The following is a 23,769-nucleotide window of genomic DNA, read 5'->3' as shown; positions in this document are numbered from 1 at the left end:
TAACTATCCCGATATCTGCTGGAAGACTTATACAGCCAGCCTTTCACAGTCTAGGAGGTTCCTCCAATGCACTGATGACAACTTCTTAATGCAAATGGTGGATGAGCCGACTAGAAGAGGAGCGCTGCTGGATCTTGTGCTCACCAACAAGGAGGGCCTTATTGAAGCAGTGGTGGTCAATGGCAACCTTGGCTGCAGCGACCATGAGATGGTGGAGTTCAGGATCCTGTGTGGGAGGAACAGAATTTCCAGCAGGACCAGAACCCTGGACTTCTACAGAGCAAACTTCGGCCTCCTCAACCAATTGTTAAGGGAAGTCCCATGGGACAGAGTGCTAGAAGGTAAAGGGGCTCAAGATAGCTGGACAATATTCAAGGACCACTTCTTGCAAGCACAGCATCAGTGTGTCCCAATGGGTAGAAAATCTAGTAAGGGAGCTAGGAGACCAGCGTGGTTAAAAAAGGAACTGCTGGGGAAACTCAAGTGGAAGAGGAAAATCTATAGATCATGGAAGGAGGGACTGGTCACTTGGGAGGAATATAGGAATGTTGTCAGGGAATGTAGGGAGGCAACTAGGAAAGCTAAGGCCTCCTTGGAACTTAACCTTGCAAGTCGGGTTAAGGACAGTAGAAAGGGCTTTTTCAAATACATAGCCAACAAAGCTAATACCAGAGGCAATATAGGCCCACTGCTGAATGAGGTGGGTGCCCTGGTGACAGAGGATATGATGAAGGCAGAGGTGCTGAATGCCTTCTTTGCCTCTGTCTTTACTCCTGCAGGCTTTTCCCATGAGCCCCAGATTCATATAACCCCAGAAGTAGTCAAGATAGGTGAGGACATAGTAGATGAGGATTGGGTTAGGGATCAGTTGCATAATCTGGACATCCATAAATCGATGGGTCCGGATGAAATGCATCCAAGGGTGCTGAGGGAGCTGGCGGAGGTCATTGCTAGTCCACTCTCCATCATCTTCGGTAAGTCATGGGTAACAGGAGAGGTGCCTGAGGACTGGAGGATAGCAAACGTCACTCCAGTCTACAAGAAGGGCAAGAAGGAGGACCCGGGTAACTATAGACCGGTCAGCCTCACCTCCATCCCTGGAAAGGTAATGGAACAACTTGTCCTTGGCACTATCTCTAGGCATATCAAGGAGATGGGGGTCATCAAGAGCAGTCAACATGGTTTTACCAAGGGTAAGTCATGTTTGACTAACCTCATAGCCTTCTATGTGGAAATTACTAGGTGGATAGATGATGGTAGAGCGGTAGATGTGGTCTATCTTGATTTCAGTAAAGCATTTGACACCGTCTCCCACAGCATCCTTGTAGATAAGTTGATCAAGTATGGGTTTGATGATCAGGCAGTGAGGTGGATCAAGAACTGGTTGAAAGGAAGAAGTCAGAGAGTTGTAGTCAATGGGGCAGAATCTAGTTGAAGGCCTGTGACTAGTGGAGTCCCTCAGGGGTCGGTACTGGGACCGGTGTTGTTCAATATCTTCATCAACGACCTGGATGAGGGCACAGAATGTACCCTCAGCAAGTTTGCTGATGACACCAAGCTGGGAGGAGTGGCTGACACACCAGAAGGCTGTGCTGCCATTCAGAGAGACTTAGATAGGCTGGAGACTTGGGCGGGGAAAAACCTGATGAAGTTTAACAAGAGCAAGTGTAGAGTTTTGCATTTGGGGAAGAAAAACGCCATGCACCAGTACAGGTTGGGGGCTGACCTGCTGGAGAGCAGTGTAGGTGAAAGGGACCTGGGGGTCCTGGTAGACAGGAGGATGACCATGAGCCAGCAATGTGCCCTTGTGGCCAAGAAGGCCAATGGCATCCTGGGGTGTATTAGAAAGGGTGTGGTTAGTAGGTCAAGAGAGGTTCTCCTCCCCCTCTATTCTGCATTGGTGAGGCCACATCTGGAATATTGTGTCCAGTTCTGGGCCCCTCAGTTCAAGAAGGACAGGGAAGTGCTTGAAAGAGTCCAGCGCAGAGCCACAAGGATGATTAAGGGAGTGGAACATCTCCCTTATGAGGAAAGGCTGAGGGAGCTGGGTCTCTTTAGTTTGGAGAAAAGGAGACTGAGGGGGGACCTCATCAATGTTTACAAATATGTAAAGGGTGAGTGTCAAGACGATGGAGTTAAGCTTTTTTCAGTGAAGACCAGTGATAGGACAAGGGGTAATGGATACAAGTTGGAGCATAGGAGGTTTAAGATGAATATCAGGAAAAATTTTTTTACTGTAAGAGTGACAGAGCACTGGAACAGGCTGCCCAGAGAGGTTGTGGAGTCTCCTTCGCTGGAGACATTCAAAACCCGCCTGGACGCCTTCCTGTGTGATGTACTCTAGGTGACCCTGCTCTGGCAGGGGGGTTGGACTAGATGATCTTTCGAGGTCCCTTCCAACCCCTAGGATTCTATGATTCTATGATTCTATTGAGCCCAGTGTCAAGCAGTTGCTAACCGGTAGCTACGATGTCTTCTTTCTCCTTCATACCAGGCATGGACATTCTGTATTTTAAGGAACTTCCCCATTTTCAATATAATATAATTCCTGAGAGGGCCAGTAACCACCAACTCTTGAAATTCCTTTGATTTTTTTTATGGCTTCACTGTGTTTCAAATAAAGATTTTCATAGATTAAGATGAGCTATGTAAGAATTACCTTGCCTTGTCACAACATGATTGGATTGAGGGATTCTGCAGTGGCTTTACTTGTCTTCACTTTCAGCTTGGAATATTTAGATTATTCATACAGGGAAGTGATAGGGTTAGAAGAAGTAGAGCTTTGCTAAGTGCTTGTATGCTCCTAATTTCCTCATGTACTCTATAAATTTGACCTATACAGTTGGCCTCCATGAGATTGCTGTATTGATTTATTTATGTTAAACAATGGAAATTCAATGTGCAATGAAATGTCTCAGATTCCTTAAAAAATAAATTATCTTTGGTATATCTGCAGAGATTCTCAAAGTTCAACGAAAAGAAGAATGATGCTGCCTCTTCTGCTTTTCCTCTGTACTGTCTTCAGTGATTAGCAGTGTTCATATTTATGTTTTTCTGGAGAGATCCTTAAATATATTAATTTTTATAATCAGTAAGAAGTATTCTTTTACTTGTTACTCAAGCATTTTTTAAATTAGCAAATCTAAAAGGAGAGTATCTTCAGCATGTGTCATCTAAAATCCAGTGCAGATGATGTTTGCACTTAACTCACCATTTCATTTCTTAGTGCCACTTGCATAGTTTCTGGTCTAGAGCTACTTTTGCCAATATCAGAAGAGTTCCCAGGGGTTTATCACTAGCACAGGATTTGGAAATATATGGCTAATATAAAATTTACTTCATATAGTAAAATTATTCATATAAATGTCAAGCTAGGTTTTGGTTTATGTGAAAAGATTGTTTATAGACCAAGATACATTCAGGTCACATAGGAAATGTTCTGGTCATAGTCTTCTGTACTGGCATTCTCTGTTGATAACTGATGCAATGTGTTAGAGAAGTCACGTTCTAGCTATTAAGATGCCTTTGGTTTCATAACAATATCATTCTCAAAGTGCAATTTTAATGTAATTTGTAAGACTCACATGACACCGTCTGCTTTGTGAGCTGCATTTTTTGTGCATCTTTCCACCTCCCGATTGGAAAACATAAGACTAATATACCTGTGTCCTGTTCTGGCAGAAAAATAAATCACGGTCTTGCTCATTTTCATGGGAGAATTAATCAGTACCCATTGTGTTATTATTTATTTCTTAAATTCCTAGGTGAGCCGCTCTGCCTGCTTAATGACAACACAATTAATATGTAAATTGTTACGGTCGCGAGAGGCGGCAGCAGCAGTGGATGTCAGAACGTGGCCTCCGGTACTAGATACAGGTGAGTACTAAGGACAGGGGACCCCTCTGTCTTCTTTTATCATGGTATTTGTCAAGCACTCAGAGCTCTCTCTGTCACAGGAATAAGATACACAGATTTTCTCTCTCTGTTTTCACTAGACGATTTGCCAAAGAAGCGGCCTGCACAGATCTACAAACCTTCTAACCCTGAAACACTTGCTTACCTTGACTTCAGTGTCTCCACAACTGGCATGCTAGCAGGGGTAAAGGTAGGGACTTCTTAAAGCTGCCATTCCTGCCATCATGCCTGGCTGGCAGGTGGTACATTGCTCCTGATTTGTAATTCTTCTGGATTTTTGGTAACAAATTTAATTGCTTCCTCCCTTGCAGTTATTATTTAATTCCATTAACATTAGTTCTTCTGTACCTATACTCACTGTGGTACTGTGTGTTGCAAGTTTAGCCCTTCTGCTCTTTAGAATACAATTTCATTTCAGTACCCCTGTGGATAGCCCACTAGCTTGTCTGCTTGAAGCATTTTTCAACTGATGTATCTATAATTTCCATCGTATGAAGGAAATTGTTTCCTCCTTATTGCAACTCAACTACTGGCCATTGGTTTTCAATACCCTCCATGCAATTAAGGGAACTGCTGATGTCTCTGGTATATTCACCTGGTGCAGTAGTACAGTAAGCAGCAAAAAAAAACAAAGATGGATTTGTTTGATAAGTTCAGACTTCCCGAGCTCTTTAAATCTCTGGTCTGCCATTTTCTCCAATCCTCTAGCCACAATTCATTAAAGCTGTTTTACCTAGCTGCTGACCTAGGTATTATCCCAGTGTTGGTTTCACCAAGTGGCAGGCAGAGGTAAAATCACTCTGTTGTTCTTAACTATTACTTCCTTACTTCTATCTGTTGCATATCCAAGGATTATGATTACTTCAGCAGTCTCTGCCAATGTATCACACAGCCTGAATTGAATTCATCATACTCTTTGGCATCATCCATCTATTTTCAGAACTTTCAGCATACTTTCTAAGCAAAGAAAACATCCTTTTCCCAGTTTGTAGATGGAGAATTTGAAGCACATAGTGGCATGAGCAGCCTAAGGTTGACTGATGGTTAAATGGCTGAGCTGGCTGAGGGTCACACGTTTGACACTCCTGGAAGATTCATTTCATCCAACTTTAAATAGCAACAGTCCCTACAGAGGTGGACTAGTCATTGGGGTCCTCAATAATCAACAGAGAGAAGCAGGGACTTTTAGTGTGTAATTTATCTGACTTACTGAAACATATATTTTTGTATTGGGTGAATGTCTCATAAGTCTTCATTTCTTCTAAAGGGAGCCTTAAATTATTGTTTCAGATGCAGTCATCTATATTAAATGAAATCTGGATTCCCCCTTATCAGACTTGCAGAAATGACTACTAACTGTGCAAAGTCAGTATTTGAAGAGCTTCAAAGATAGTGAAGTCAGTATTAGAAGAGCTTCAAAGATAGTGAAAGGCATGGCAAGACTTTTCTTAATGTGACAAAAAGAAAATCCAGATAAATCTGTCAAGAAATTCTTTATTTGCTTCTGATACCTGAGTCACAAAGCCTCCAGATCACTGACTCAGCAGTTTTATATCAACAGTTGCCATCTACTAGGCCATCAGTAGTGATTAATTAATTTATAAAAGGATCATAAGAGGCCACAAGGCTTATACTAGTAACTCAGTGGTGCTGAAGTGAAAAAATGGCTAAGCAACTTATGTGGCTTCTGAAAAGTTGATCAATGTTTTGTAATCACTTTGGAAGTATTAGATTCCATACACTTTTACTCTCAACTTTTTCAACAGCTTTCACCCAGCATGGTGTAAAAAGTCACAGAATACCACCAGTTCTTGACCTATAGAGTTCAGTTAAATCCTGTATGAAAAACTGGTCTTGAGTCAGCTGGTGTAGAATTAATCTCTGCAAACTGCAGATGATCACCATATGGACACCCATTGTTTGTACTATCTGTTTGTTTTTTTCTCTGAGAGCTTAACTACAGAGATCTTAAGAGCCTTTTTCTCACTTAGGTGCTGGATAACATTAAGACATTTTACAGAACTTTCACTAAGTTTATTTGGGGTCTTTATTGCTGAATGATTAGGTCCTTAGTACTGTTTTGCATGCAAAATCCTCTTCAATTTAAAAAGTGTATTAACATTTTTTTTAATTGTAATAAGAAGTATCTACTTAGAAATGGGTTACTGATGATGAACAAAATACTTAATTTCATCCCTTTGTTCTTCCAGAAAGTTCAGCTTGTTATCATGAGCTTTGCAATACAGCTCAAAGCACATCATCAAACCACTCACAGCTTTCTCCCTAAATCACTTCAAACTTATCAGTCATTCTGTGTCCCATCCCCTTCCACAGTTACTTGGATGCCCTTTTGAAGGAAAATTATGTTTTCTTAGACGTAAATCACATTTGTGTTTACACTGAGCACAAAGTCAATATTTATTTGTTTTCTTTATCCTGTAACTGATTTAAGCACGTGGCAGAGTTTGGGAATGAGCTTCTGAATGACATAATTGATCATTTTAATTACTTTGCTGTTGTCTTTCAGATGTCTCATGCAGCCACTAGTGCCTTTTGTCGTTCTATTAAGCTGCAGTGTGAACTTTATCCCTCCAGAGAAGTCGCTATCTGCTTGGACCCCTACTGTGGACTTGGGTTTGTCCTCTGGTGCCTCTGCAGGTGAGGTTTCCCCTCAGCCTTTTGAAATAACCATTTCCATTGTACAGTAACACAACAAACGGGATTATGTCAGTGATAAAAGGATGGGAAGAACAGACAATACATCTGGGTCTGACATAGGCAATTGGAATTGCTGGAAGCTATATGGGGAGTGCTGTATAGAAATACACTTTGGCTGTAGGTCTTTGGACTTAGAAATGCAGAGCATCGACACGGCTGCTCATTGACCTTCTGCTTCCTGCTGTCTCTGCAGTCCAGCTGGTTTTGTTTGGTGAAGGCAGCACTCTACCAATGGTACCTTAAGGAAGTGGTTTCCTGGTGTCCTCTTTTTCATTCTCTAATCTGAAAGCAGGAGTAGATATCAGGGACTTCCTCATTTGTGGGACTTAAAGATGTGATTTTTGCAGAGACAGGGAAGTGTGTTGTCTTGCAGAAGGATTCTTCTGTGGCAGTAGTGAAGCAATCAGAAAAAAAAACAAGAACACATTTCTAATGAAATGTGAATCAGTTTTTCTGTTAATAAGAATTTTAGAAATTTAACAATTCTGTCTCTATACTCTGGGGAAGTTACAGCTCAGCACAAAAAGCAGGTTTATATTTCATTTATTTTTTTTTTTATTTTAATTTCGCTGGGTTGATCAGAGACAAAGGGAAAGAACTATGGGAGTATTAATGGAGGACGTTTTTATGCAAGTAACTTTGAGTCACAGTAGTACAACATCTTTGCTTCCTCCATAGCAAGTTCTTCAGTGTTAGCAGTACTGCTGGTTTTAGTTACTAAAACGAAAATAATCCAAGGCACTAAAAATACTCTGAATAAACCTTTTACCAATTTACTAAATACCTGGAGGAAGCATTTCTTGATAACAACTGCAACAAATTTTTCTCAGCAATTATTGTTTAGAAATAGGCTGTTGGCCTGTTTTGTTGATCTTCTGAAGTATTTCTCATTAAATATTAAAATGGCCAAAGATTGACAGGATTATTTTAGTCATTCTTGTTAGGTCTTGCTTAATGTAAACAGTACTTGCCTTTATATTATTTCAGAGTTAACACAGGGATTAGAGATTTCATTGTTTTGAAAAATCCTTTTTTTTCCAACATTTTATTTCCCCAACACAAAAATAAAAACACTGAGGCTACAAAAACCTTCAGAAAACCTTTCAGAAATGTTGAGATTTTAATTAAATCACTCTGTTTAAGGTAAATTTTTAAATGTTGATTTTTTTTTAGGTCAGTTGAATATTTGTGGTATAGCATACTCTGGTGTCAACACTGTTAGGCCTTTGCTCTGCTCAGGGCTAAGGCAGATCTGCCATAGTGCATTCAGTGAGACCAGGGAAGGACTGTAGAGCACCATAGGAAAATTCAGCTAAGGAGTGTATTATGGGATGGGATAAAGCTGGAACACAGAAGAATAACTTCTGTGGAAAATCCTGATAGAGCCATAAAATAGAGATACATGTTGACCTGTCCAAAACCAAAGTAATTGTGATGCACATGACTTTCCTGAATACAGAAATGTGTGTTTCTTCCAGAAGCATATTTGCAACAGAGAAGAATTTACTGCCTTTAGATCCTTCCCAGTGCTGACAGTGTTCAGCCTTTTAGGAGATTAAGGCAGCAAGCCTTGGGGGGAAAGCAATCAAGGGCTCTTCCCCTCTGTGGCTTATGGAAGGAATAGAAAAATTTATACTATTTTCAGAGAAGAGAAAGGAAATGAGGATGTTGAAGAAACTGAGATCAGGCCAGCAACAGTCTAATCTTACGAATGATGGTTAATCTCTTATGTCAATCTCTTCTTTGCCACTGATCTCCTGTTCCTACAAAACCGGAAAAGCTGCAGAGTGCTTGCGTTGCAACTGTCATTTAGAGAAAGCTGACACCAGCTACAGCTTCATTAATTCCACTTACACACTTAATTTCAATTTCATTACTATTTTAGAAATTAGTATTTGGTGTGGTAGCAAAAAAATACATCCTGGAAGTTCCTAGACCCATATTCCTAATAACTTAAATTTTGCAACTTTGCATTTTACTTGTAGTTCAGCGTACCCAAATACTCGCCAGCGTTTTACAGCCCAAGTTTCTACCTCAGAGGATTCTACTTTAAAGTTATGCTTGTCTGTCACCACTGTCATTAACTAAGTTAATACTTCTAATGGTATATGGAAATTAACTTAGATCTTCAATTTTTGATCAGCTAGGGAGTTTCAGAGATAAATAGGAACTCTTCATTTTAGGAGCCCAGCAGGAACACAAAGCAGCCTCCTGTGCTGGGTGCAGTTAAAATGACAAGTACATTTTAATCCCTTTATTAACTAGACTAAAGGAGGCATTGACTAAAGAATTAAAGAAGAACTAACCTTTTATCCCCGTTGTAGGTTCTTAGATGTTGTGCTGGCCTGCTCCACTGCTGTGCCCCAAAATACCCCATTCTGTGAGGTCAAAGCTACTTAGGAAAGCTGCTGGAGCATTCAGCCAGCCCTTTGGTAAGTCTGGAACATATTGCATAGTTTTGCAAAGTTTTCATTTTTAAACATTTATTATTTTATGGCCTAAAGGGTATAAAATAATAAAGAAAAGAAACCTTGCAAAGCAGAGCAATACATTTTAAAACAAAACAAAAAAAGGATTTGCCACATTCCCAGTGAACTGGTTGCACGCTCCAGCAGGGTTTCCTTGGAAGCTTTGTTATTGAATGCCCTGGGTGTGGCAGCACTCCTGTGCCCCATGTGCATTCACAAACCCCCAATTCCTAATTTTAACAGGTTCTTATTAATGACTTAATAAAAGAATACATTATTATTGCTTTTTTCTCTTTAATAATCTCATTTATCCATTCCGGGAGAGTGATGCTACTATTCTGACTTGTGTTACATTACATTTTTGAATGTATTACATTCTTTAAACAAAAAAAAGCATTAAAGGTGTCCTCCAATGTAAAAGAAAATCAATAGTGAATCCCTGTGTTCAAAAATGCTTCCTGAAATTAAGATGGCCCTATCTTAATGCTGCTCACTGAGGGGCAGAATAGAACGTTCTACAGTTCATTAGTGAGGATTTACCTGATTGATAGTTGCTGAGTGATGCAGTAAAATGAGAATTTTCCCTCCATTTTAGCCCAGCTAGGCCAGTCCATATTGCATTTCTTCTTTAACTACTGGAAGGTAGAACTATCCTTGCTGAAATTGAAATTAAGTACATTTATAATTTAAATTAAAATTATAGATATTCTAGTCTATGTATTATCAGAAACTGAGATTGTAATAATAATGCAAGTCAGCAAGACTCAGACTGGACCAGAAGATCTGAATTTTCCAGTCCACAGTGGCCAGATAACAAATACTGTGGATGCTATAAAATGGTCCTGGGAAGGCTCTCCAGGCAAGGTGCAGTGAAGTGGCTTTCTCCTGTCCTGCTACTGCTGTCTCTGTTCCATAGCCATATGCTGAAGCAGCACCCCAGTGGTGCTGCTGGGTAGCTTCTGCAGCAAGAGACTAAGAGAATGCAAGGTTTATTATTAAGTAAACAGGTGGAACAGTGCAAGAAGTAAGCAGGGAATTGCAGCATTAGCATGAGAACTGCATTGTAAAAAACTTCATTGTGCTAGGACTCATTAAGTATTAAGTTTTTTAGGCTAACTTGAAGATACCTGGCAGGCATGAGCTTTTCACCCAATTTCTAGGCCATTTATTGCAAAATAAAGGCAGTACTGCATAAAGAAGACTAAAAGACACATCAGAAAAGGGTAGTTCTGACATGGAAAGTGAAGGATATGAGCACAGCCAATTTTTAAAACTTGCTCACCTGCTTTAAGTATTTAGATGAAAGGTTCTTTGTGTTGAAATGGCCCTGAGCACCCCAAATTCCACCAAGTCACTGAATGAGTCTCATTCCTGATGCTGCTTGTGCTCAGGAGCAGTCAACAACACAACTCCCAGTGAGAAGTTACACATCAGTTCAGAAGTGCCCAGGAGCAACCTGGAGCCATGTTAGAAAGATTCTCTTGTGAGGCTCAGAGGTTGCTGAAGTATGTCTCTGAAAGGGGGAGGTTAAAGCCTTTGGCAGGCATGCCAGGCAGAAGAATTTCCAGTTAACTTCTAGCTCTCAGCCCGGGCAGTCAGCACGGTCGCAGCAGGTGCAGCAGGCACCACAGGGACAAGATACTGGCATTTCAGTGTTAACCAAAGACTTACAGGTATCTGATTGGCATACCAGCATCAGGGCTTGAGTTAAAGCAGAGTGCTGGGTGAGCATCACTCTCACCAGCTCCCAGTATGTGACGTGGAAGTTGTGAAGACCAGACCTAATCTCAGCACCAGAAGTCTATGAAGATTTATAAGTGAGACCTTTTCCTTTCTGGGGAAATCTGCATGCCCTACACAATGATCCCTTCTGCTGTACATTAGTTGAACATCTATGAGATACCTCTGATTGCTTACCTGCTATCCCAGTGCAGTCATGCTGTTAGTGCACTCTATGCCAGCTGCGCATCTTCAGACTCTGCAGGTGGTGAGAGGTCCTTTTCATGATCTGAAAAAGCTCATTTTTTGTGCACGTAGGATGTCTTCAGGAGAACCAAGATTTGATTTTAGCCCAAGTTCTATGAAGCCTAGGTCAGACAAATTCCAGACATTCTTCTCTGTGGCCTCTATCAGCCATCCTACAAGCTCTGGTCCAGATGATTGTGAAGGCTTTTGCTCAGTCCCATGCAGGTTCCCTCAGCATGCAGACTCTTCACAGGGCATGGCAACTTAGTTATTTTGAGCTCTACCAAATGCCTGATTCCCATAGCTGTCCCTAATCACCAAATGCCAAATATCATCTGCAGAAGTGGAGAAACTAAATACATGTACTTACAGGACTCAACAGTACCTACTAGCCTCCTGTACTTAGGTAGGAAAGCAGCTCATATCACCCGAGGACACCAGAAGTAGGGCAGCGGTGGGTCAGTAGCCTGACAGAATGCAATTGCAAATTGCAGTCGCCATTTGTCAGTATTTATTCCTTGCTGAAATATCTAGAACTATAATAAAACCTCAGACTTCACTGTCAGTCTGCGTCAGCACAACATGGGGTAAATCTTGGATTCAGTGAAAGAGTTAATTGCCAAGACGTCCTTCCAGGTGTCTCCATATGCTGCCAAAACAGCCTGCCAGGCTGTGGAACCAGTGTTGGGATCAGATGGCGCCGTCACACCAAAATACATCCTGGTGTATGTAACTGGAGTATTCCTGTCCTTGGGCAGCCCTTGCTTAAAGCAGGCAGACAAGGCTCTTCACTTAGTGCCAAAATCCAGGGCTTTGACCACCATGTGAATACTTTTTTTTTTCTCCAGATTGCTTTGCAGTCCTGTGAAAGAAGACAGCATTTCTAAAAGATGATGTCCCACCTCAGCTATCACTGCATTTCATTCTGCATGTGCATCCCAAAAGTGACAAGATGATGCAGGGGTGCACTGTAGCCACTCTCCTATTTTGTCTTCTTCTTAGTGCACTCCTTTTACATTTTCTAAAAATGGTGGAGACTTACAAACAGATATCCAGGTCTGTCAGTCTCTGCAGTTCTGCACTTTGTCTACTCCTGTTACAAGACTTCCATCAGGATACCGAGTTTCTTCTGTGACAACACATTTCTACAGCAGTGGAAGAAACAATCTTGCTTCATTTCCTGCCCAGTATTAATATATCTAAACTCTCTTGCCTATTCCAGTATATAATATATTGTTGCAATTTCAGAATGATAGTTTTAGCTTCTGCATATTTATATTTAAACCCCCAGCATTTCCTAATATCCCATCTGGTTCCCCTGATGCCACAGTGTTCACCATGATTCTGTTACTTCCAGTAATCAAATAGCAAAGCTGACAGTTTAACTGTATCTTGATGACTGTTGTGTTTCAAGTTGAGATGGAACTGTCTGTTTGGTGCCTCAGTTTCAGGATTCACTCTACCATATCTAGAATGTCACATACCTTGATGTACCTTCCAAACATCTCTACCATACCTAGAATTACATAGAGGCAGCATTGACAGAACTTCCTATGGGTTTGGGACCATATCTAGTTTATCCAGCATCTCCACAGCAGCCTTCCCCAGCTGTAGTCTGTTCAAGTGCATGGTCCTCTCCTTGATTGTTGGCATCCATACTAAGCAAACACCCTCTAACATCTCACAGTGATATGAAAGTACTGAAGTGATAGAAATGTTTCAACCAGCTATGAAAGGGAGTATCTTTTTTTTGGCAGCTTGTTTCCACCAGAGCATTGGTGACATACAGCTTCTCAGGGGTTAAGTATAAAGTTTGGGAATTCGCAAGGAAATGTGGCTACCAGGAACATTTTGTTGCTTGGAGTGATTCACAAAATCTGCATAATGTTTCTGAGAATGATTAAGGGAGGTGAGCCAAGTTACAGGTGACGTCGTGGTGTCCAGGTGCTACATAAGCCACTTCAGCAGTGGAACTGGCACATTCACCCCAGAGATACGTCTTTCTAGTTCTCCTAGCTCCACCAACTGCTCTAGCAAATCAGATTATATGCATGGATGATTAAACCATAGCTCAGTAAGCAAAGCCTGTGTTGGTCATCAAGTTTCCAGGTATGATACCATCTTCCCATAGGTTTATGTACTGTAGACAGGAGCCACACACATCTGGGGTTCTCCATCACAGGAAGTTTCCTTCCCGCAAGCTATTTCCTGCTGCTCTGCAGTTTAACTCTGAACTCCTCGGTATTTCTGAGGGATTAGAAAACTCAGAAGAGGTACTAGCAACATCTTTTATTTCTGTCTAATAAGAGTGTTTTTTCCCTCAATCTGGAGAAGATGGGATTATTTTGCATCCAAATCCTGATGCCTTGCTGTATGGCTGTTGGTGAGAGGTTAAGCTCAAACAAAAGTCTCTTTCTTACTTTTCCAGGGTAGATTGATCAAAATGGGGAGATAGTTCATGCCCTATCTATAAGTGCTGAAGGGAAAAAGATCTGTCTTTGGTTTAGATTTGTATTCACAGCTTTTACTATTTTAGACTATTTCCTGGTGAAGTGCTCTTGGAATCAATTTTCTGTTCTTAAAGCAATGCAGCTTCTTCTTCATTACTGTGGACTTTGTGTGGGCACTTTTTAGTATAGGGATGAAGTTTGTTCTTTTCATTTTTTTCTTTTGGGATATTCTGCCCTGTTGAATAAGTGGCACTTAGGGATCTTAATGTGGTTCTGAGTAATAATTCTCCCACATTTGACCCCCTGGTGGCTTGTTTATTATTGCGCAGATTTTTTTTCCTCCTGTTACTGTTTGCATCAACTAGCTTAGTTCAGGGACAGGGGAAGGGGTTTGATACTGAATTTCTGTATACCATCTTCATACAGATCAGAGGCCATCCCAGCTTCTCACTTGAGTGGTTACAGTTTCCTGTTCTAAGAACTATTCATTTAACAGACAGATCACACACCTTGATTGTGGGGCTCTAACCTTAAATTTGCAAAGAACTAAGATTGTTTGGTCTCCTCTGAAAAGCTTAGAATTAGCTGAGAAAGAAACAGTGAAGTAATATTTACAATTAAAACTGTTACTACTCCCTAGCTGTGTTTGATCTGTCACTTGAGCTCAGGGCATACTCCTTTCAGGCTTGGGTAACTTTGCCAACCTCTTTTCACATGTTTACAAAGCACATGCTCCGTGTTCAGTCTTACTTTATTCTGATTCCATAAAAGCAACATAAAAGCATAATGCTTCATTTGACCATCCTGTGCAATAGTTGTTATGTCAACCATATCTGAGAACACATCGCTCTGTGGCAAGTCACTGGTCGTGAATCATCAAGAATGGCTTAAATATGGCAAGCAATCAAAGATAAAATTTTTACTGTATGATACATGAAATTATTTGAACTGTAGTTCATACATATTCCATGACATCCTCTGGCTCCTACCCCAGCAGAGACCTAAACTATTTGAATTATCAACTGCCGTTGTGGCTTGACTTGTACACCTTATGTGCCTCTGTCATACCAAAAAAAGACATCCAGGTCACACAAACCTTGTTCTAAGTTGCGCAGCCTTTGAAAGCACTCTTGTCTGGATTTGGTGTAGTGGGGACACTCACTCACCAAGGAGGGAAGCTGTGTGAGCAGCCCATCTTCAAGAATTGCAAAGGTGTGTGTCTTCTTCCTGATGCCAGATGTTACAGAGATGCTCATGTTCCTGAAAATAAAGTTCCATTTTGTGTCTTACCTTGGGCACTTGGATTTGAAAATTTCAGCTTTAATTTACCAAGCTGGAATTTTGTTTTTTTAATGTAAAAAAATAGTTTCTACGTATGCTTCATAAATCTCTGAGGTCTTTTCTCAGAGCTTCTGTGTTTAGGGGGTTTATGCTATGACCATTCTGATTTCAAGTATCCGCAAATCACAAATTAAGATGTGAGGGGAACTGTAAAATTGGTGGTAAATCTGCGTGTCTGAGATGAGTGAACAATGTAGGACCCATGGGAAATAAAGACATCAAATTGGGAATATTTTTTTTCTTTGGGAAGAATTTTGGGTACTAGAGAAATTAGCTCTGACGTAATTGTTTCCTTCAGAGACACAGATAATTGTCTTCTCTCAAGACTTATAGTCACTGGATATTCAATAAACAAGAGATGTAGTATATTTGGCTTTTAAAAGTTCATGAAACTTTCACAAAAGAAACTTAAAGCTACAAGGATTGTTAAGTTGGGGCCAGATTTACTCCCTTTAAAATCATTGCAAATCTCTTGCTTGCTTCAGCAGGAGAGAGGTTATTTCCATATTAAGCGATCAAGTACTCTTTTAATCAAGGTATCTTAAAATTATAATTACTCAACCTTAATTATTTGTCAGCAACATATAATTTTTGTTGATATTATAATGCTGTTTATGAGCACCATTAATAACAGCTATTTTGCTCTCTTCGGTACAATTCTAACAGGAAAGTCCACAGGCGTTTTGAGTACAATTAGTGTGTGTTCTGCCTGCATTCCTCATGATTCCTCATAGACTCTGAAGATGTAGCAAAAAACAGGGTTAAACTTCATGTTAAAGTACTGGACACTAAAGCACTGTAAGATATTACATGATTCATGCAGCAGCATTTAGCATTCCTTAACAAATCCTGTGTCTTTACAGTGTTTATTCAGGACACCAGTCTATTTTGATTCCTCCTTCAGAACTGGAGACCAATCCTGCTCTGTGGCTTCTTGCTGTGAGTCAGTACAAAGTGAGAGACACTTTTTGTTCCTATTCGGTCATGGAGCTTTGTACTAAGGGACTTGGTTCGCAAACAGAGTCTCTGAAGGTGAGTAGTTCTGCCATCTTCTGCACGGTGGTGTTTGAGAGCCTTCCCTGCCATGACAGCTGTGCTAAATGTCTGCACCAAGGAGGAAATCATCAGAGGGCAAGGGCAGCTTCCACAGAACTCATGTTATTCCTTGCCAAAGGCTATATATGAATATCAGGCATTCTCTTTCAGATCACAAGGCTTTTAAACTTCAAGGAAAGACTTTTATTTACCTAAGCTTTCTGATCTGTGTAGCAGCCTGTGTTGATAGGCAAGTGTTGGAAAACAGAGGTGTAAACATCCAAGAAATCCAAGGAGTATTATGTTGCATGTTATGTTTTATGAATTCCCTGATTATATGAAGCACTAGTTTGGCTTTGCCCCCTGTAGTTAAATAATCACATACAAGTACCATATTGTTTTAACTGGTTTGCCCTTGTTGTATGGGAAGGGGAGAAGTGTGTATCTTACTATTTTTTTTCCCCTAGAACTAAAGCCAGGTAGCCAGTTACATTTCTGAAATCATCTAGAATTTCCAGTATGCTACTGAAATAAATTAGATCTTGGGATACTGATACTTATGATGTCTCCAGCCCTTACCATCCTCGCTTAATAATTTCCTAATCTGTTTTTCCGAGGCTAGACACTGCTTCCTGTTTGCTATTATTCACTAGCTTTCTGAATTAATATTGGGAAATAGCATGCCCTCCCTTCAGAATTAGCATGCCCATCTCTTCCTATGTGCTAATGTTGAGTTGACAAGCAAGTATGTCTGCTCTTCTGCAGCTATTAGCCTGTCATCCGGCCATCCGGCCTCCAGGAAAGATGGAAATTATACTGGCACTTTAGCCTTTATTCTGCTATTCCTCTTGAATCATAATACCTACATAATACACTTAAGTACTACTAACTGTTTTTCATTAAATCTGTCCGTTTGTGGCCTTTGTTACATTTTTACTTCTTTTTAGGCGAGGGGCCTGGACCTTTCCCGTGTACGGACGTGTGTAGTAGTGGCTGAAGAACGACCTCGGATAGCTCTTACTCAGTCATTTTCAAAATTATTTAAAGACCTTGGTCTCCATCCACGGGCTGTCAGCACATCACTTGGCTGTAGAGTTAACCTGGCAATATGTTTACAGGTAATATTTTTCACTCCTTAAGCTCAAAGTTGTTTAAAGAAAATGGTTTTCAGTAACAAGCATTCATTGTATTGCCTTTGGCTACCTGGTTGTAGACATATTAAGAAAATGCATGTGGTACTTACTGTTCTGGCATATACAGGTCGTAAATTTCTGCTACTTTGTCAAGTATTCATCCCTCTCATGTTGCAATCATAGCATTTATTCTGCCCATGAACACAATAATTCAGAAAAGCACAGGGTAATGACAGAATGTACTCCAAAAATAGTATTTATTCATGTAATGTAAAACCCTGTTTCCTAGTGCTTACTTTAGTGTGTTGCAAAATTGATTCCTTCTGTTTATAAAAACTCCAACCATTACTTAATTAACTGGATAGATATTTTCTACACACACTTTATCACTTATAATTTAAAATTATTTTGCTATGTCTCTTTTATTCTGTTTTGACCCACTAATAAGAAGAATGTAACCTGGGATAATATAAGATTTAACTTCCATTCTTCAGGAATCTTCATTGAGTCATGATTTTAAGGACAGATGGAGCCCTGTCACTATCTGATCTGAGTTTCTGAGTAGCCCCTAGGTTTTCACTCAATAATAACTATAGCAAGCACATAGTTTTAGAATCATCTACAGTATTTTATTTTATCTTTCAGGACTTAGAGTGATGAAAGTTAACTTACCTTTTTATGAGGTGTTCAATTTTTTATTAATTTTGCATTATTTCTGGTTTAAATTTATCTGGCATTAGATTCAGCTTTTTTTTTTCTTTAATTTTTCTGATCTAGAATTAAGCATCTTATTACTCTTATGACTCTTATACACATCTTAGTCTTTGATAAATAGATAAAGAATCTTAAGACATGCTTTCCTGATCTGTGTATCATTTTTATGACTCCTGATCTCTCTCTGTGCTTCAAAATCTGCTGTCAGAACTTCATATATTTTTCCTTTAATTATGCTACCAGTGTCCTACTCTGATGTAATATGATTTCTGACTTAATAATCTTTTTAAATAATACAGGAATCATCCTTGTGCATTGGCAGCTGCATTGGCTGGGAAGTTCCATATCCATTTGGTCACCTACCATGTCTCCAACCTCTTTGAAGTCCCTGTCTCCCCAGTAGAACTTGCCTATACTCTCCATAGTACATCCCACATTTCAAATCTGGATTTCCAATGCATGTAACATGCATAATTGCTTAGATGTGGAAAGTGCTTAGGTGATCTTCTCAGTGACACTATAAATAAAGCATTTGCTATTCTTATCCTGACTGTAAATGTAAATATTTTTTTTTATTTTATCCAAAAAATGTGACAAATACAGGTGATGGGTTCAGCACAGGCCAGTATGTCTGTGTGTTGTCCCTGCATTAACTTCTTGCCCTTTTCAACATCACTAAAGAATCCTGGCTTTCATCAGACCTTGGCTAAAAGTGACCTTCTAGTTTAGCATGTTACCAGAATATGAATATGGGAGGTAAGCCATGTCTCTCTAACTACAAGTAGAGTATCCCTTCAGCCCAGGGTGACTTTAATTATTATTATCAAACATATGAAAAGGCAAAACTAAACAGGGTTAAAAGTCATTCTGTGTTCCAGAGTTAGAGTTTGTTAGTTTGACATTCTGTAATTGCTGCCATAAATACTCTTCAGGAATAAAAGTTTAAAAAACCTCCTCTAGTTTCAAAAGCAGCACTTGAATCATTCAAAACAGTTTTACTCTAATAAGACTTAATAGTCTTGAGACAAAAATGCATCTGGTAGTTTAGGAACATCTATGAACTCAAGCAGAATCTTCCCCCATATTTCTGTCATGGATTTGATACAAAAAGTACTGACTGAGGTTTTGAAATCTCTTCTACTGAATGTTTCTTTGCAAGAGTACAAGCCTCTTCATTTCTTTCTCCATATCTAGAGTCCTGGGTGATGACATAGGAGAGAGAACAACTGAGAAAAAGTCTAGGAAGTCTTTAGGCACTCCCACCTGTGGCAGCACGATTTGGATGGTACCAGTTTAGGCCAGTTATCAGGTGCAGCTTGGTGTGCTTTCCCAGTCAGCAACCCAGCCAAGCTCAAAGACTTGGCTGGAAGGGGCACAGCAGGCAGCGAGGACACTGGCAGCTTTCCCTCAATAGAAAGGGAAAAGAGGGGGGAAAGAAATAAGCTGGTTACCTTGTAACAATAGTTTTCTAATTTGCTCCTGTGTCTAAAGATTTTGAATTACCCGTGGGATGTCTTTTGCATATAAGGGGAAGGAGGGAAGTGATGGCACACTTTCTAGGCTGACTGGTCTGACTTTCCTGATAGATCAGGATGGAGCCCGTCAGCTCACACCTGCAGCTGGAGTGGAGCTACTTCTGAAAAATAATTGAACCTCTCCAGCTCTGGTCCATGGAGGAACCAGATATGAGGGATGCTGTAGACAACAAGAAGACATTAGCTGTGGAATTTTGCTTGCCACTAATAAAAATCTTCATTTCAAGTTTATAGTGATCTCTGGACTGCTCATGAGATAAGTTATTTGTTCAGGACAAATTATAAAACCAGGGAATGACACAGCAGCAGTAAGCCGGGTTAGAAGTATGCAGTGTCAGAAGTGATATTGTACTGGGTCTGCTGGGGGTGGAGTTAACTTTTTTCATAGCAGCCCAAATGGAGCTGGGTTTTGGAATTGTGATTGAAGCAGTGCTGAGAGCACAGCAGTGGTTTAGCTACTGCTGAACAGTGCTGCACAGCATTAAAGCTTTTCCCATTTCTCATTCTGCTCACTGCACCTACACCCTGCTGCCCCAGCCTGGAGGCTGGGGGCAAGCAAGAGGCTGGGAGGGGACACAGCCAGGACACCTGACCCCAGCTGACCTGGGATATCCCCTACCATTGGCTGTCATGCTCACTATTTAAAAAGAGGGATGTTGGTCTTCCAAAGTAGCCATTGCTCAGAGGCTGGCTGTGTCTCATTCTGCTTGGGAAGATAGTGAGTGATTGCTTTTGCATCACTTGGGTAGTTTTTTCTCCTTCCTTCACTCATTAAACTGTCTTAATCTTAACCCATGAATTTTCTCACTTTTGGGCTTCCTGTTCTCTCCCATGTCCCACAGCGATGGAAGTGAGAGAGCAGCTGTGTTGGTGCTGAGCTGCTCTCTAGGTCAACCTACTACGAACATTCAGGAAAACTGAATAAACTCAGAGAAACTGGAACTCCCAATGAGCATGGTGTTAGGCTGGATTTTTGCTTGACTGTTTGTATCTGCCTTTTGATTGTGTTAACTCCTTAGCTTAAGTTTGCTTCTGAGCTCATTCTTTACAGAAATTCTTGAAAGAGTTACTGAAGCAAACTGTAAAAGTGGATAACTCTCTAAAGGAATGTTATTAATGATAATAACTATGAATTTAAGAACAGCACAAAATGAGAGCCTTGAGTGAGGTGATTAACAGCCTGGCTGATCATACAGCTTAATGTCAGGCTTCATTGTGTTTTACTAAGATGTTGCATCTCAGTCCATAAGACAAACTGAAAGCCATATACTGCCTAGTGTGGAATGAAGAAAAACCATTTCAGAACAGGCTATATTTGGTAATGTTACTATTCCAAGTGGAATGGCTTTTGAAGCATTTCAGCCAGGGGTAGTTTGGCAAGTTTGAAAGGGGTTTGGAAAGTTACTAAAGATGCTACTTAGAAGCATCACCACAAAACAAGTGATTTTCATAGAGAATATTAAGATACAGGATTGCATCCTTTGAAGCATCTGGTAGTAGACACTGCCAAAGATTGAATACTGAATTAGACTGAATGGTCTTTCCAGACTGTCTGGAAGTTTATGGCTAGTGGGATTCCTGAATAGCTTGTGAACTATTCTGTTTTCTAGGCTGAGGAACAAAATGAATTTTAATCCTCCGTCAGTAATGTTCCTGAAATTAATATTGTCTCCAGTATGTTCCAGAAATGGGTTATGATTTCTGGAGTCTTCACACTGCATAAAAATACTTCCAAAGATGTTGGAGTCAATAGCATCTGCATTTGCTTTTTTTCTTCCAAGCTGTGTCATCCATGAGAGCAGCATGTGGTTTCTAGAACAGCATCTTCCACAGGGAGCACTGTGACCCAGCCTATTCTATGGTCTTCCTAAAATATATATCTATGAATCACCTTTCTAAGCATATCTCAGTATTTAAATATTGATCCTTACCAGCAAAATCCAATTCAGGCTTTCTTCTCTATGGGCTGCCTCTAATGCAGCTTGGATAAGATCTTTGATACCTTCCTCACTTCATTGTCAATTTTTGGACAAATTTAGGACTCAGGTGTTTCAAGAGGAAGGTATCCTGAGTTTTCCCAAAAGCTTTTACTGTTGTTCTTCTGTCCAAAAAGAAGAGAGAGACCAGAAGTGTTTATGTACATTTATGCATGTGTCTCTGTATATATGTAGGAAAACTTAATATCAGAATTTGACCTTTTATTAAAGATTACTTTAAAAAGGAAATAATTGTGGTAATCCCTTTGGTATAAAAGAGCCTTAATCTACCAAATTATCTTAAATTCAGGATTAAGATCACTGACAGACTAATGCATTGTCATTTGTATTCATTTCCTTTCAAATTTAGAGCAAATTTACTATGCTTCTTGTGATGTAATAATTTTGGAGTGGATTTTTAGAGGTATTATTTTGAAAAGACATTGTTCTCTCCATCGTTAGGCACTTAAATACCATTAATATCTGACCTTTTATGGCTGTATAGTCACAGATAACGATCCAGGAATTTCTGAGAGGAAAAGATTGCATGCAGTGTATTTTAATTCTCATTAACTAGCATCTTAGCATTCTCAAGAGTAAGAGAAAAATAGATATGGAAAATAGCCTGTTTCTTAAAACAACACAGATGGTCTTCTAGAATTTTAGCTCACTGCCATTTAAACTCTTGAAATTAATATTTTCATTTTCTTCAACCTGCTACTTAGTTTCCCTTGAGGAAGAGCTTCTGGAAGTCATTCATTTTCCTCAGTTAACCCTGAAAGTATTGTAACAAATATGCCCGAGCTAGGGCAGGTGAGCAGGATTCATCTTGCTTCTTTCATGTCATTTTTTAGAAAGACCACAAGGTTAAGTAAGATACCCAGTATCCATCTATAGTCATTAGAATCAAAGAAATACTTCAGTTAAGAGCTTAATTCAGCTCATCTCAGGTGCCCATCTTGAGGTGGGATTCATCACCATCAGGAGATACTGCCTACCTTATACTGCATAGTTTCTTCTTTGATAGCTGAAGTTACAAGAAATGAATCCTTCCCGAACGTCTAGCAGAGGGAATTTTCTTATTAAATTTAGGACTTAATGTTTCTTTTTACTTAAAGATAGATCACGCTTTTTCAGGATCTTCCATATTAAATGTAATCAGGGATAGCTCTGTGAAGAGTGCAGCTGGAGACCATGCACTTGATCAGAGGTGTGATTCACACTTAGCAATGTAGTGCATCTCTGGGTGAGTCCCCCCAGATTCTGCTTTCCCACCTTTACTCTTAGCTATGCCATGAAGTTCTTTTCACAGCTCCAGCTGCTGTGCTTGCGTATGTGAGATTTTTAAGTGTAAATGAAAAATTCAATTTCTCAGCATCACTGGAGCAGAAGTAGACTTAGAGTAAACATTCAGGCCACGTCCTTAGATAGCAAAATAAACCCAAAACAGCAGTTATTTTTAAATTCTTAGAACTTCTAATTTCCTAGTTCCTGTTTTTTAACTCTGGGGATGGGAGCACAAGAGAGCATGCAGCTTGGCCTTTGGGTTCAGTGGAAATTAGGCACAGGCTGAGCACTGGCACATGGTCATCCCTGCTGCTGACTTGTGGGGGCAGTTCTCTATGCAGTTTTGATCTGCAGTGTCTTCAAAGAGAAAAAAAGCCTGCATGGTGCAAAGGTTAGCAGAGATCAGGGATGGGTTAACGGTGGCAGCCTATGCATGGGCAGATTTATTTAGTCCAAGGGATGTGACTTGTCATGTAGCCATTTTCAGACAGAAAATTATGTTTGGCCCATTTTGTTCCCTTGAACATAACCTAACATGTCTTTAGTATCAGATAGAACAGAAGTCATGTTGTTTTTTTCCTGTTACCAGCATTACAGATGCTCTCTGTCTTACAAAATAAATGTGCAGAGACAGATTGAGTCAGGCACTCTGGTCTTGGCTAAGACTCTGCTTGTTTTGAAACCCTTTCAGAGGATCTCAGCTGCAGCTGGCTGCAGAATGGCAGTGCTGAGACTTCCACTGCTGCTTCTGAATCCCTTCCTTAGTAAAAATCTGTGGGAGGCTCTGGTACTCTCAAAGTCCTCTCTGGACCTGCAGTGTAGTCACTAACAATCTGTTATGTAACTAGTGGATTTCAGCAGTTCTCCTGCTTTCTTGCAGTTGCACTGCAGTGTTCAACCTGGATTATCAGTAATATTTCTATTTCGGGGGGAGCAGTGCAATAAGCAGATCCATCCTGGGTTTTTTAAGTGTTTCATCTTCCTCTGCATCCGAAAAAACCCTATTTTAGGATCCTGCTGTGGCAGCTTCCTGTAGTCTTAAACTTTTCTGGAATTTAGAAATTTCATGAGAGGGATGTGGGACACTCTTTGAGCTGTTTATGTTCACAAGTTGAAGGGAAATCCTACTGCAGCCATCTGGTGTTTGAGGCTCCACATGACAGTAGTGGCTTGGAACTAGTCACCCAGGTGTTTTGTCTCTTCACTGGATTATTGATTGTGGTGGAGAACTG

The 23,769-nt window shown here is 40.2% G+C and overlaps 1 protein-coding gene across 5 annotated transcripts in view; it reads left to right on the top strand.

Annotated features, from left to right (window-relative positions):
- Window positions 1–23,769, top strand: part of DIP2C (disco interacting protein 2 homolog C) — a 321,779-nt gene that overhangs the window by 264,830 nt on the left and 33,180 nt on the right. For all 5 annotated transcript variants that reach the window (XM_051612589.1, XM_051612588.1, XM_051612586.1 and 2 more), the window contains 5 exons: window positions 3,765–3,876; window positions 3,996–4,105; window positions 6,443–6,573; window positions 15,721–15,889; window positions 16,840–17,010. In XM_051612589.1, the coding sequence (XP_051468549.1) occupies window positions 3,765–3,876; window positions 3,996–4,105; window positions 6,443–6,573; window positions 15,721–15,889; window positions 16,840–17,010 (693 nt within the window). The remainder of the gene's footprint in view (window positions 1–3,764; window positions 3,877–3,995; window positions 4,106–6,442; window positions 6,574–15,720; window positions 15,890–16,839; window positions 17,011–23,769) is intronic.

This window comes from Apus apus, chromosome 2 (assembly GCF_020740795.1).
Source record: "Apus apus isolate bApuApu2 chromosome 2, bApuApu2.pri.cur, whole genome shotgun sequence".
NCBI classification, from domain to species: domain Eukaryota; kingdom Metazoa; phylum Chordata; class Aves; order Apodiformes; family Apodidae; genus Apus; species Apus apus.
This window is presented reverse-complemented; position numbering and strand designations above follow the sequence as displayed.